This window comes from Fundulus heteroclitus, chromosome 9 (genome assembly GCF_011125445.2).
Source record: "Fundulus heteroclitus isolate FHET01 chromosome 9, MU-UCD_Fhet_4.1, whole genome shotgun sequence".
NCBI classification, from domain to species: domain Eukaryota; kingdom Metazoa; phylum Chordata; class Actinopteri; order Cyprinodontiformes; family Fundulidae; genus Fundulus; species Fundulus heteroclitus.
The window spans coordinates 10,382,871-10,398,807 of record NC_046369.1 but is presented as its reverse complement, the minus strand read 5'-3'; the positions used below and the strand labels follow the sequence as shown (position 1 = coordinate 10,398,807).

General features: G+C 39.1%; 1 protein-coding gene across 1 annotated transcript; it reads left to right on the top strand.

Annotated features, from left to right (window-relative positions):
* The first annotated feature begins 3,345 nt into the window (after positions 1–3,345).
* On the top strand, positions 3,346–15,366 carry slc35e1 (solute carrier family 35 member E1). The gene is made up of 6 exons (XM_012880007.3): positions 3,346–3,738; positions 7,407–7,477; positions 12,339–12,476; positions 12,682–12,807; positions 12,884–13,129; positions 14,290–15,366. The coding sequence occupies exons 1-6, from the start codon at positions 3,411–3,413 to the stop codon at positions 14,515–14,517; spliced, it is 1,137 nt and encodes a 378-aa protein (XP_012735461.2). The 5' UTR covers positions 3,346–3,410; the 3' UTR covers positions 14,518–15,366.
* Positions 15,367–15,937: the final 571 nt, after the last annotated feature.

Below are 15,937 nucleotides of genomic sequence, written 5' to 3'. Positions count from 1 at the left end.
GAAATTCAGTCAGGGATCCTATTCTTTTTTAAAAAGACGTGTTCTAAAGTCTGTCGACGGATACCCAATGTTTTCACCCCAAGTTATAACACTTTAAAGGTAAATCTACTTAACACGAAGAAAACTTATGTACACTTCTGACTCGTGAGAAAGTTTACAAATAAAATCTTATTATTGTGGCATTTAGTAAATAGAAAAATTATGTTTTTTTGTCTGTTTTAATGTTATACAGCGAGAGGAAAATGGTTTTTCTTCTGTATGCGTTTGATGTGAACATGGTTTCAGCTGTAGCCCGGAGCTTCACTGTGTCCTGAAGGTTTGAACACGTGTGCACGCGTAGCGTTGGTAAAGCTGATTGGTCGCTACCTGCTCAGAGCCATCGAGGCTTCTTCCTGTGAACACCTGCTGGCGCCACCTTTCATGCATGCCAAACGCCGTCTATTAGTAGAGAAAGCCGAAACACCAGGCCTGAAGAATGTAAAAGTGTTTGTTGGCGAAAGAGTCAGATTTAGTTCAGATTAAAAATCGTTACCCTGACATGGATGCTCGTCTGCCATAATTATACCTTTTTTTTTTTTTTTTTACAGATGTTAAGCTTGCTTTGTATTACTGTGTTGCTAATTGATTCAGCGATTCTACAGTAATAGTTCACACTGGCCACATTCCTCCTAACTGAGTATCCAAATTGACTCTGTGACAATGTTAATTATTCATTTAAGCTTCACACCTTCCTGTTCTTTTTAATTAACATTTTTAAAGTATGAATTGAAATGGCAGGGCAGGTTTTGTTACATTTTTCTCTGTCGTGAAATCTTGACAGCCAAGTCCACATGCTGGATAATGTAGGTAAACACATTCTTCACATATTGGCCTTTATTGAAAGCGGTCCTACGTGAAGACGTGGCTTTTGTGAAATTAACCTTCTGTGTTCAGCTGAGTGTGGAAGAACATTCTGTATTGCCAGGTCTTTTTATTGACATGTAAATTTGAGTAAATAAAAAACACTTGGATTAATTTTGGTCTTTTCCCTTTCAATATAATTACTAAATCTGTGTATCTGAGTTTTTCTGAAAATTAGACTACATGCTAGTAGTAGTATGTATGCATAAAACGATACGATAAATGCACACTGGGCATTAGCGTGAAAATTTTCTACTTATGATAAGAATTTGGCTTCACCAGGAAAATGACAAATTCCAATTAACGGCAAAAAGTGCCAATATTGTCAGGATTATTATTTTTACTATTTTCTCCAGTTTTGGTTCCTTGAGATCATTAATACATGTCAATAAATTAAAAAAATATAATTAACTGTAGTCACTGTGTCCAGTTTAGTGATAAAATTCACACTTCTTTATTGTCCTGATAAAGCCTGGTTTGAATTGTGTTTCAATAGGTTATATGTTGTATTATTAAATGTTTTTTAAGGACAGCGTTTGGGCCGATGGGGCTATGATTGCTGCGACATGCAGTCACAGTCATACAGTGGCCTAGAAAAGACAGCAATAAGCTGTAAATTGGGCTTTTGTCATCACCTTCATCGATATCACAGTATATCGTGATAAAATGTAACGTCGGTATCGCCCACCCCTACTACACACAGTTAAAAACAAGAATGATGCTGAGTGCAAAAATTCCAGCCTACATAAAAAAAGTGCATGTCCTGTCCAGTAAAGGCAGCATTTGGTCAGGGCTCCATTTGGATCAGTTACTGTATTACTACTGCATCGAGGTGATTTGCCTGTGACTCTGCTGAGGCAAAGGAAGCCCAGGTTTTACAGAGGCCTTCAGCTCGTCTGCATTGTTGGCTCTGGTGTCTGATCTCCTCTTTTAATAGATTCTCTATGTGTTATAAGTCATGTCAGTTTGCTGGCCAATCAAACGCAGGGATCTAATAGCCTAAAAACTAGGTATTGGTACTTTTGTCAGTGTGGACAGGTGCCATGTCCTGCACCTCATACTTTTATCCGTGAGCAAATGGAGAGAGATTTAAAATGCTCTCGACTTTTTCTTGGACTGTAAGAAAAAGCAACGCTCTTATGAACAAGCGCATCTCAATAAGATGCGCTTAGGCTCAATAAGCCTAAAATATTTTCAAGCAATGGCTGTGTTCGCTGCTCTGCTCTTCAAACTCCCCAGAACAAGATTCAAACTCAGAACCTTGTTGCTGTGAGGCAACAGTACCAGAGGGACTCAAGTCACATCATTGATTTTATGACTTTAGACTTGACTTGAAAAAGTGCTGAGAGACTTGTGACTTGACTGGGACTTTAACACCAATGACTTGAGACTCAAATTGGACTTGAACCTGCTTGAAAAGACTTGATATTTTGAAATATATATTGAAATCTAAAGCTTAAGACACCTATAATTTAAAAAGTGTGCACCATTAATTAATTTCAGTCAATCAGAATCTACAAACTCAGACTGCATTGCTTCTCTCTTTCCCCATTCTGTAGGTATGTGTAACATTGTTAAAGACTCAAAACAACTTGAAATTAGAAGTTTCAGACTTGACTTAATAAACACCTGTATCGACATGCACCTTGACTCGGATTTGGCTGTCTCTAACTTGAGACTTGAGGATAAAGACTTGAGACTCACTTGTGACTTGCAAAAACAGTGACTTGGTCCCATCTCTGAACAGTACCATCAAGTGTGTCACTGTGCAGTCACCATAACACTAGATCAGGGGTGTCCAAACTTTTTGGCACAAATCAGAGGTACTCGAGGGCCACAAAATGAATAATGAATAAAGAACCAAAAATGATCATGCTCTACAAAACATGATCATTTTATTCAAACAAATTAGTCAGAAATTCAGCCAGAAATGGATGTGTAAATCATTGTAGCTCTGAAGTTAAAAGGGTTTTGCTCATTTGCCTCATCAAAAGATGGTCATCCAGTTCGCAAATTATTTTGGGCTTGATTTAAAAAAAAAAAATTATTAAAACATTATTTTTCATTTCAGTACAGGATTTGGGTCAGTATGTCTTTGAAAACACTTTCTCTTTTTTGTGCCAATTTTATTAAATTAATTCAAATCAGAATTAAATGCTCCAAGGTCTGCATTTGAGAAAACGTCCTTGGATAGATCAATTAATTTAACGAGAATGTAAAAAGGTTATTAAAAAAAGCCATCACTTTGTGTTTCACCATAACATTTTCAATTGTAAGAATTTAACCTGTCGGTAATAATTTCCCCCTCTATTATTAAAAATGAAAAGTTGCCATTTGCATCAGCCAACCTAGCTCGTACCTACAGAACCGGGTTGCGTTTTATTTTGAAATCCGCGACCGGAAGCGGAAGCGCCTGGTTCATCAACGGTATGACCGTGCTGGCTGCGCCCGCCTCCCCCGGTGCAACGACACACACACACCGGCGGTGACTCGTCACTCCGCGCAGAAAGATGGCTGCGGTGGAGCGGACCCCGGTCAAGGAAGGGATCCGGATAGTTGTCCTGTGCGCCTTTTGGTACACGGTGAGCTCGGGGGGCAACGTGATCAACAAAATAATCCTCAACGGATTCCCGTACCCTGTAACGGTCTCCCTCTTCCACATCGTCTCCGTCGTGGTCTTCCTCCCGCCGCTGCTGCGGGCATGGGGAGTCCCCAAAACAGAGCTGCCCAGCAGGTACTACCGGTGGTACATCTTGCCCCTGGCTTTCGGAAAGTACTTCGCGTCCGTGTCGGCTCACTTCAGCATATGGAAGGTGCCCGTGTCGTACGCCCACACAGGTGAGTGTTTTTTTTTTTTTTTTTTTGTGTGTGTTAAATTCAGGCCACATGGAAGCCGCCGCCTCGGGGTAACTTGATGATGTGTCTGTGCCGTCAGCTGATGTTAGCTTCGCGGCTAACTGCCGACACCGGGGGGGCATTTAAAGAGGCTTGACAGACCGAAGCGTCGTGTTGGTCGCCCAAAAAAAAAAAAAAGGTTTATTCCATTATAATTATCTTCTAACGAAGGATTTGATTTTTAATTTTGTGTCATTTACAGTCGTTTTAGATAAAGTGGCAGCTGTTAGCTTGCTAGCCAACTCAGTTAAGGATGATATACGTCAGGGGGGGAGGATCCCATGCTGAATCCGGGTTTTACATGCAATCGTTATCCGGATTCATTGCTTAGTGTTTTTTAAACGTCACTAAATTTAGGACTTTTTTTTTTTTTTTTTTTTTTCTTAAACCCTTTGAGCAGTTTTAGGTCATCTACTGCCCGTTGGCTAGGTAGATTCCCTCACCCATCTCATTTCCTCACTTTTCTATGATCCTTTCTTTGCCAATTACTCTCTATATCCTGTTAGTTAATTAATTAATTGATTTATTTATTTTCCTTTGCTTTGCACAAGTTAATTTGATCTCCTGTTTATAACTGTTATTTTCTATTTTTTTGTAAAAATGCAAAGTGGAGATTCCTACTTGAACATGTAATTAATATTCTGATCAATAAAGTTGATATCCGGGGGTCACCAACATGGCGCCTGCGGTCACCAGGTAGCCCCCCAGGACCATATCTTGGTGTCCTCAAGCCTGTTAAAAAAATAGCACAACCCTCCAGTCAGCTACATATAAAATGCTGTTTTATTCAGTTGCTCTTCCTTTTTAATCATACTTGTATTTACATAAATGACAAAAGCATTAAAAACATGTTTATATTGCGTAAAGCTAAGGTGAGCTTGGACTCTTGTAGTTCAATGGTCAGTACAGGTAGCCCTTCGTATGATACAGTACCGATGAAGTAGCTCTCAGTTTCAAAAAGGCTGGTCGTACTGGTGCGTCTGAAAGAATGTGACGAATTAAACTCATTAAACTCAAAAGCTGAATCTTGTGCATATTGTAGATGTATTATGCGGACATGTATAACAAGTGTTTATTTCTACGGCTTGTAGCGAATGAAGACCCAAAATGACTTTCTCAGCACCTTGGGTTACACCAGTAAGGGTTATTTTTGATAGAAAGCTAGTAAAAAGTACGTATCTCAATACGTGATAGTTAACGGCACTGAGTATTTTACAACACCATACAGTGTTTTCAGTGTTTAAGTATGCTGCCTGGATTCTGTACCTTCTTTTCTTCAGACTCGGGACCTGTGATTTCCAAATTAATGCAAAATTCACTTTGATCTGAGAAGACGACTTTGGACTTGTGATGCTGCTTGTACTTCAGAGGGGTTAACACAAGGAATGCATGACAGTTGTAGCTCATGTCGTGGATCCAGGGCTTTTCACTTTTTCCCTCCACTTAACTTGTCATTAATATGGTGGTTGGGTCTAGTTAGGGCTGGGCAATATATACAGATTTTAAAGATATCGAAATTTAAAAAAAAAAAAGCTAAATAAGATGAGAGTATATCGTTCATATCGAGATGGTCTATCTTATGTTATAATCTAATAATTGTTACTTTCTTTTTAGTGTTCCATTAGGTTACTTTTCAGCTGTTTCTCAGATTTATCAACAGCTGTTTGTTTAAAAAGGTGCCCGTGAACCATTTGGGATAAAGCTTTGATTCAGAGATGCCTTTTTTTATAATTACTTTATGAAAATAAAACCATATCGAGATAAATACCGTATATCGAGATTCAGCCTGAAAAATAGTGAGATATTTTGTCCACATCGCCCAGCCCTAGGTGTAAGACTCTGTCAACACCAAGCTTCTTTTTTAAACCATGACTGTTTGCAAGTCAACCTCTTTGTGGGCATATTAAATGGGAATGTCATATTCTTTTAAAGAACCTTATTTAAATTGATTGTTGAATATTTTTTGTTTGTTTGTTTGATCACAGCTTTTAAATAACCTGTTTATCATTATACCCTTTAGCCATGATATAGCCATTGTCTGCAGTGCGTCTCATGATTGCGTAGGCCATTACACGACCATACAGTAACATTCCCATATCAAACATCTTCTTTTTTAATTACTCTCGTGTAATATTTAGATTTTCTGAGAAATTAAATCTTGAGTTTTCATTAGCTGCAAGCCATACTCATGTAGATTGACTGAAATAAATCACTAGAAAAATGGTACCCTTGTTTATAAAACATCTTTTTAATGAGTTTCACATTTTGAATTGCCCTGCTGATGTAAATTAATCTTTTTGATGGTAATCTAATTGACCGAGGAGGTGCCTGTGTAAATGGGACAAGAGCATCAAGGTTATGGAGTCCGTCTGGCTGATATAAAGAGAATCTATTAGATAGAGAGACGGTTGGAAATATAACGGCACGCCAAGGTCTTTTGTTCATGTGATAGTATGATTTCATTACAAATGTGGGATAAGCTGTGCAGCCTGTTTCCTGACTGTATTAAGCCCGCTTATACGAATGATTTAATATTAAAAAGACACATCAGTTAAAGCGCGTCTGAGCAATAAATAACTTGTCAACCTGTTTTAAGCTGCATTTTAGGCAGCAACACCACACATAGTTCCCTCTGCCTTATATATTATTGCTCCAAAGTAGTACGAAACAAAACCCGAGAGGTGCTCAGCTTCTCAGGTTGTGTATTGTCTTTGTTTTTTTTGTTTGTTTTTTTCTCTTCATATTTTTGCGAATACAACCTTCAGATACAATTCATTATCTGTGGCTTATCTCCTTTTTTTTAATCCTTCCATGGTTTGTTTGGCCCTATGTCACCCCATGTATTGTTTTCATACTTAACTGTGGTTTATCACAACATTTCTCTTTAAGTATGTTGATTATAATTTTGGAGATAATCATAGGAACGCTGAACTTTAATACTTTTTTTTATTTCTATATCATTTTCTGAAGATGTTACCCCCTCATTTAGAGATTCAGCGATGAGGCTTGTTCTAGCCAATAACCTTTCTATTTTCTATAGTTGACCGATTCCTCCTTTTCCCTAAAAACTAGAAAATCTAATTAAAGAAAATCCATAACTTCTTTGAGTTAATGGTTTTAAATTAGACAAGATAAGGAAAATGTTAAAAGATTATCTCTGTTTATGCAGGAAAGCATGTCCCTGACCTTTTTACCGGGTTTTGTTTTTGTCTGTTACGGTGCTTTAAATAAAGCACACGCTATTAGTTGATCAAATCAGCTCCCGTCGTCTTGTGGCCCGAGTTTGAGTTTATACGTGTTTAAAGTCCTAATTCCTGCTGTAATTTCTATCCGACGGCGTGAATCCGGTTCTGCAGCATTGCTTCAGACGCACCTGATTCACTTATTAGCCTCAGTCAGCGATGAAATGACGCGCCACCGCTGAGGTGTGTGTGTGTGAATGACGTGTTATTTGACAGAGGTGTGCACCCGGCTCTGGCCTACCATTAACTTTTAATAGCGTTGACTTAATTATCTCTTTCTCTACTTGCTTCATTTCCTGTTGTTTTGTAACTGACGTGGTGTGTTTTTTTTTTTTTTTCTTTTCTCCCCCCCCCTTGTCTCTTTCACAGTCAAAGCCACAATGCCAATATGGGTGGTGCTGTTATCAAGAATTATAATGAAGGAGAAGCAGACTACAAAGGTGAGTAGGCTCAGAGAATAAAAGTGCTGCTCTGTTTTAGGCACCGACTCAACGTTGGTGATGTGGCACAGTGAACCTACTGTGTCTCCGCTGCTTCTCGGATTACGGCCGCCTGACGTTCTGCGGGAGGTCAGGGGTCAGCGAGCGAGACTTTAGGTCCACATCCTGCTGCAGTCGACCGATAAGTCTATGACTGGCACTGAGGGCGTTTTTATGCAGGCTGGTTCTCTGTGGGCATAATGAATAAAAGTAGAGAATGTGAAGCATTTGTTCTAGAGGAACCAGTAGTTCAACTTTACCATCAGACTTGGGGACGTCATCATCCTCAGTGGTTCATAATATTATCAGAACTCTTGTGGATAAATGTTTGACACCGAGAGAAAGCCGATATTAAATGAATGTGCTCTTTGGACTCTTACACTACGCTTCATTTAAACCTGGAGAGATCTTTTTTTTTATATATAGCAAATACTTTTATTATTTTAAAAACTTCAGTTGCAGCTTGTTGCAGCAATGTTGGTTAAAACAAACCACAGTGAAACAGCAGAAGATGCATGAGACTCAGCAAGCTGCCTCCTCGTCCTCCTTTACAAAGGAATTATTAACCTTTTTTTTAGATGCAGCAACTATTAATAGTGTTTGATACATAAAGGTGTTGAAAAGGCACGTTTCTGTCCTCACAACTTTTTTTCTTTTTTAAGCAAAGCTTTGTTTATTCAAGACAAGGCTGACTGAGACTGACTCCTTTACAGCTAGGCTGGGCCATATGGCTTTAAAACTAAATCGCCGATATTATTATACCAAATCAGATTAATCGTTTCATTTCACAAAAAGACATTAAATAAATTATCTTAAAAACTTTCTTTTATGTCAAGGGTTTCGTCCGGGAGATGAAATGAATTCAAAGTGCAATTAAATGTGAGACATGCTTGTAAAACAAGATGGCGGCTCTGCCATTGTAAACAGTGAAAATATAACAAAATGTTTGCTGCTAGTGGTGTTACAGAAGGCGCTAAGAACAGGATTCACTTTACCTGTGTGACTTCAGAACAAATTAAAGAAAAAAAAATTAAATGAGTTAATTAAAGGTACATATTCACGTTATTTAGCATTTTTCAAGTTTATACGTCAGTAGCTCAAACTGGTTGCATACAATAAAGATTTATCATGTCCTGCTGGCGTAGTATTTGTTATTTTCGTCTTTTAAGCTTTGTTTTTGCTCAATACGTTAGTAAAAATAGCCTTTTCCCTATATATTTAACATTACAACGTCATGTGACCGGGTTTACGTTGCTTATGTTGCGGAGGGATCATAAACAATTTACTTGTCAGGGTGATGGCATTCTAATGCGTTTAATTCGCGTTCATTCCAATGAAAAGGTTTTAGCCTTTGACTTTTATTTATGTCCTTGAGAAAATTATTACTGTGATTTCCCTAAATTTTCTGGAAGGAGGCTCAGGGGGGGGGACTCACTGGAAGTTGAAATAGGAGTAGGTTGGGTTCGTCTTCCACCACAGCGATTTAGTAGCTGCGTCAATGGAGGCACTGCCAGTAGATGGCGCCACATCTGTTTATGTCAGCTCATCACACCCATTCCTGGGGTTCAAAAAGGCTCAAATAAGACCAACAAAACCCCATCTGGACCGATGCTTGGAGTATATAGCCTTATTTTATCATTAACTGGTTTCCTCTTTATAATTTTTTGACAATATATTTTCCTAAACATATATTCAGTATTGCTGCTATTCTCTTCATAGAAGCCAAATGAGTGCATTTGCAAAATAAAATCCCTATTTTTCCAAACTTAAAATCTGAATAAATTTTAAATTCTTATTAATTAAATAAAAAAATTTGCCCAGCCCTAATTACAACATAATATATATACATAATAAAGAGTTGAATGTTTTATTTTTTTATTTTTCTTTGCTAGTAATTGGTTATTTCAGGCTTCTTGCTTTAGCATGAAAAGGAACATTTGATTGTATCACAAGAAACAATGTAAAAGGCTTTTTGTTTCTCTGTGGCACAAACAATTATTAGATGAGAAAGTATTTTATAATGAACAAGGATGCGTACAGATTGAGTAGCATTTATTTTTAACTCAACGCTACATTTGCTATAAAAGACGTCTAACTTAAAGTCTGTATCTGCTTCTACTTTACGTTTAATTATAATAATAATACAATACAACTTTATTTATAAAGCGCTTTAAAAACAACACCGTTGACCAAAGTGATGTACACAAATAAAATACAGAAGTAAAAAGCTAATAAAAATAGATCAAAATCATAAAATAAAAGTATATAATGAAAAATAAAAAGTTAAAGGCCAAGGAGAAATGATGTGTTTTAAAAGAAGATTTAAAAACCGGAGGTGAGTCGGCCTGTCTGATTTAGAGCGGCAGCTCATTCCACAGTTTAGGGGCAGCGACTGAAAACGCTCGCTCACCTCTCATCTTCATCTTCCTCTTTGGCTTCGGGACAATGGAATCAGGTCGGACAGATACTGAGGGCCAAGACCACGCAAACGTTTAAAAACAAATAAAAAAGTAACTTTAAAATCTATTCGGAAACGAACTGGAAGCCAACGTAGCGATGCCAAAACAGGAGTGACATGCTCTCGTTTCTTTGTATCAGTTAAAATTTAGAGCCTGTTAATTAAAAGCTGGCTCAGCCCAACATAAAGACCATTACACTGATCTAAACGAGTCGTAATAAAAGCACAAATTGAAATCTCAACATGGTGCCGTGAAAGAAAAGGTTTAACTTTAGTTTAAAGACAGCGGCAGCAGTCATTTACACTTTTAACACGGTTTCCTCTCTGATGAAGGAACACGGCTCCTTGTTAAACGGGAAGGAGACTTATGTGTCTGACATCAGTGTGTTATGTTTGCTTTGCAGCTCAGTGCTGAGACAGGAGGGGTTCAGTGGAGGGGAGGGGATTCCATGAAACGACATAAAAAATCTCTGCCTTCATCAAACTGGACTTGTTTTGTTTTTTTCATGGTCAGCACAGACTGAAACTACCTGCTGACGAGGGAACAAATCGCCCTTCGGCGACAGTAAAAGTTAACTGGACTTAAAGTAACTTTGTTCATTTTGATGCTGTTCCCTCAGTCAGTGCATTATTTTGTGACCTAAAGGGCTGTTTTGCTTCATTAAGTCCAGTTAGATTAATGAATGGAAGCATTTTGTTTTATTATTGTGTGTTTTTATATTTTGGGTGGTTTTGTTTCTTAGATTTGTGTTTTCTTAGTTTCAAAGTGAGTTTAGTGCACAGGTGTGTGTGACCTAAAACATGAATCTCGTTTCTCATAACCATTCTTGGAAGCATGCAAATTTACCTCATGGTTGCAATCATAGTTTCAGACTGTGAGCCCCTGTCCCCTGTGGATGTAAACGATTTTGTTTATGTTTTGGGACTTCTCTAATTCTCTAACATATCTTTAAAGATGGGTTGGATTATAAAGAATTAATGGAAATGTTGCTTTTCATTTCCTGCTTACGGTTGGCATTTGTTTCCAACCTTCAAAAGCTCAATAATGAGTTTTAGATGTTTAAAACAAAGAATGGCTTGAAGGTGTCAGACCAATAAAAAAGACACTGACCAAGCATATTACCCATTAAGCTTAAAGCGTGCAAAAATGGTCTTTAGGGTCTGATAAGGCTTTTATCCGAGTCCAAAAAGTCTGATAGTCCCTTTGCGATCAGCATGAATTACTGAGATGTTGCATGAATTAATCCCGCAGCGCTCTGTTAAATATTCCCCTAGTGCTGGCAGTGAATTCTGTGCAGTATTAAGTCTTCATTTACAGAACTGTGCAGTCAGACATTCCCTGAGAAATAAGAGGCATTACCAGTAGTGTGATAGTAACATGAAACAGACCACAAAGAAGTTGTTTTTGAGTCTGTTAGTTTTTGATTTGATGTTTCTGAAGCGTTCACCTGATGGAAACGGGTCAAACAGGGTATTGCATTACATGTAGGAAATCTAAACTCCCTCCGACAGATCCTTTTCTTAAGATGACGAGGCTTTAAATGTTTTGTCGGCTCTGCTAACTTGTAGCTCGTCCAGAAGCCGAAGCTGCTCTAGTGTCTGCAGTCCCTCGTGTGAAAGTGTGAAACTTTTCTGCCGATTTAGCAGAAAGCAATCCCTGTTCTTAGCAATGCTGACTAAGCAACTGTAGGCGTATTTAATCTGAACTAAACACAGAGTCACAGTGCGGGACCCCTGAGTCCCTTAGAAATCAAATATTGGCCTTTTTTGTTGCTTTTGTTGAGAAGTCTGATAAATCTGACCAAGACAGCAAACGGTCTCAGTTAAGCTTCCTCCTTCAGCTCACACCAGACATTCTCTGCAGGATTTGGCAAAAAGGTGGTTTTCCAAAACCGATTATTTAAAGGGACTGAATTGTTTTTCTGTTTTGTTTTCCAGGTGACATTTTAGTTAAAATGTGACCTGTACTATTATAATTACTTATACTTTTTTTTTAGGTCAGAAGAAATATGTATAATTTTTTCCAACTTTCGCCGTCTTTAAAGGTCTTTAGGTTGAAATTAAAATAGTTTTTAAAACAGTTTTTCCCCTTTTCACTTGGAATTTAAGCCTAGACAATATCCAGATGTTCTTTTTACTGCGGCATAAATCATTACAATTTAAACTGCAGAGTTTTATTAAAAAAAAAACATGAAAACACTAGCTATTTAATGTTAAGCATTATTATTCTATTTAAGCATCAACTGGAGGAGTGATTATGTGATCTGTCTTGGTCGGTACTGATAAATCACCGTCTGCAGTGGGGTGGGTGCAGGACGCTGTCTTTCTCTTTGGTCCTGACTCTGTCTCCGTCCGCTTTGGCAGGTCTACGTGTCGCTCATCCCCATCATCAGCGGGGTTCTGCTGGCCACCCTGACCGAGCTTTCCTTCGATGCGTCGGGATTAATCAGCGCTCTCGCTGCCACGCTCTGCTTCTCTCTGCAGAACATCTTCTCCAAAAAGGTAAAACGTCTCCCTGTTGTTGGTACGCACCTCATGATCTCATAAAAAAAAAAAAAAAGAAACGCAATCAACTCCCTGCAGACGATCAGACTTACTGAGCATTTATTGCTGAGAAGGTTTTTCATAACTTTACTGTAAATATGAGAGGTGGAACATTACGTCTTGTGTGTTGGAGCATGTTTCTATTTCCTCCTCTCTGTTGAAGGTGCTGCGTGACACGGGGGTGCATCACCTGAGGCTCCTGAACGTCCTGGGCTTTAACGCCCTGTTCTTCATGCTACCCACCTGGGTTCTGGTGGATTTCTCAGGCTTCCTGGTGAACGGGGATCTGGTGAGTTATAACGTTGCCTCTCTTGCTCCTGAAATGAAACCGTGGATCGACTCTAACACGACTGCGTCCCTTCCAGTCGGACGTTTCGGGATGGACGGGCACCTTTTTCCTCCTCCTCATCAGCGGCTTCTGCAATTTCGCCCAAAACGTCATCGCCTTCAGCATTCTGAACCTCGTCAGCCCTCTCAGCTACGCGGTCGCCAACGCCACCAAGAGGATCATGGTCATTAGCATTTCGCTGCTGATGTTGCGCAACCCGGTCACCCTCACCAACGTCCTGGGTATGATGACGGCTATTCTTGGAGTCTTCCTCTACAACAAGGTGAGGCACCTCAAGCGCCGACTCTTACAGAATAACTTCAGGATTCTCCCGCTACACCATTCGCCATCCTAGGATGTAATAATTCACGTGTCAGGCTATTTCTAACCTATCTGGTCTATTTAAAGGACTTAACTTCCCTAAATGTCCACACCATGTGTATTTCTTTAGTGGCTGTGATGCAAAAGCTCATGGATGGTAGAGATATTATGCAATGGTAAACACATGATTAAGGTTGAGGGGCTTCAAAATCAAAGATGAAGCCCTTGTTATGGGTAGGGCTGAACAATTAATCGCATTTTCAATATAATCGCGATTTAAAAAAAACGCAATTTCCAAATCGCAGAGTCTGCAATTTTTGGCTATGTAACAATTAGGGAATTAAACACGTCCATTAGGTGTTGGTAAAATGTTTAAAGTGGGTTTGCCTCCACATGGAAGGGAAGACAGTTGCAGCAGTGAGATAATCTAATTTTATTACTTGTTTTAGAGTTTATATAATCATACATAGCATTAAGTACAGGTCAATCAGTTTTAATACATAGACTTGGTTGTTGGTTGCACTTTATGTTCAACAAGGATTGATGTCCAAATCAACTAAAAGCTGTTCTCTTGAATAATATTCTGATTAATAGAAACATTAAAAGTTCTTGTTTTGAATAGTCCTTGTTTACAAATGTCTTTATTTAGACGCCATTTTTGTTGCTTGTGATCAATGCAGAGAAAAGTCAAAATTGCAATTTTGGTTGAAATATATTGTAGGCAGAACGCGATCATTTCTGCTCTGAGTTTAGATGCTGCAGGTCTTTTAGCACCTGATCTGCACAGCGAGGAAACAAAATGATTTGTTGTTTGTATATGTTTAAAAAGTCATGATAAATTAAACTGGAGAAAAAAATTGCATTAAATCGCAATATTAAGAAAAAAAATCGCAATTAGATTATTTTCCAAAATCGTTTAGCCCTAGTTATGGGACAAATTTTTGGGAAAACTACTAAAAATGGCATTTGCGCCCTCTATACTGGTGCTTTACTCCAATTTTAAAGTACACTGTGATATTATTTATTCTCATGGTTGTTCTCCCGGGTTATTCAGTTTCATTTTAACCTAGAGGCTTTATAAAAAGTGTTTTATTTAAAGTGTACTATCTTCTCCATCTTCAGGCTAAATATGACGCCAACAAGCTGAAGAAGAAGCTGCCAACCAGCACGCAGGACCTCCTGTCCTTTGACAACCCGATGCGGGACAAGGTCCAGGCCAACGGGTCTGGGCCTTACTCCTACCCCTCCGAACAGCAGCAGAACTGGAACAATGTGCTGACTGATCACTTCCAGTACAGCCGGCAGACCTACACGGCAAACTACAACAGCAACCACCAGTTTGTGGTCTAAGGGAGGGCTCGGGCCTCAGCGCGGGTCGCCGCGCTCCCAGCGGGTCCTCCCGCCCCGCCCCGCTCCAAACTGGGACTGAAGGCAAGTGCTCTTTGTCACGGATGGGGGAAAAATGAGACGAGCCGATCGTGACACGCCAGAGAAGTCCTCTCCTACATCCCTCCATGTCTTTTTTACGGCCTTGCTGCTCATTTTTTTTATTTATTACGATGCTAATGACTGTTGGAAGTGGCTTGATGAAAACAAAGTCTGCCCCTTCAGACGTTTTGAGCAGAGACTGAGCCACGCTGTCCTGACAAAGAAACGTGCCACAGTTGTTTAGTTTGCAAACGTCACATTTTTCATCCACATCTTGCCGTAATTAGTCATCAGTGACTGAGATGCACCGATCAATCCACTGGAAACGAATTACTTTACTAAGTTATCCCCAGTTATACATCCAAGAACGACGTCTCTAACCTTTATCTGACTTTTGCTAATCTCAAAAAAGTATTGCCTAACATTACAGGCTGTTGGCTGACTGGTTTATAAGCTAAAAAAGGTTAGAGTTCTTAGTTTTGATGCATTTAATGTGAAGCGGGGGAATCCAATTTCTCACTTTCTGGTCTGCTGATCACTGATCAGATCCGATCAACAGGGAGAAAGTGGACAAAACTGATCGCTGGCAGGTTTGCTCGTTGCATCTCTGATCTGGAACCCTTCAGTCAAGATCCATCATGTTACACCCTGGTCACCAACTAAGGTCATGTTATCTGCTTTTTATGTGTCGGGTTGTGGTTTTTTTTCTTGAGGCATTCTTTTTTAGGAGGAGAAACAAACTGTCTTCAGTGAATAAATCCTAAAAAAAAACAAAATCATGGCAGACTACATTTTACATTTGTCATTCATGTAAAACATTTAGCACAAGGTTTGACTTTCGGTTAGATGTAAGGTAAACCGGGTTTAAGTTATTAAAGCGACAATCCAGGAGCGTCCCTGTAGCTGGCGTCTGGAGCGGTGCAGTCTGGGTACTCACCTGTCCAGACGGACATCAGCATTTAAGATGTTTGACCTTAAAAAAAAAATTTGTTTTTAGTTTCCTGGTGATAAATATTGTTTTCTAAAGAGGACGTTTTTCCTCCTCTGTCCCGTAATTCCTGGCTAAACGCCTAGAATAAGCTGATTATCTCTGAGGGTCAAAGCAGAAGCCAGATGTCCTGAATCGCAGTAGATTTGTAGTTTCAAAGCCGACGTTTTAGTCCCCGATCGTTTAAGGACCCGTTTTTCTGTTTACTTTAAGTTCTCCATCTTGTAGCAGTTCTTTATACGCACACTTTTAGAAATTATTTTACGTTTACGTACGGTTCATAAAGATTTTATGAATGATGTGGAGACTGAACATTTAGTGGGAAGCACGTGTCGTAGACGTAGAGCGCATTTG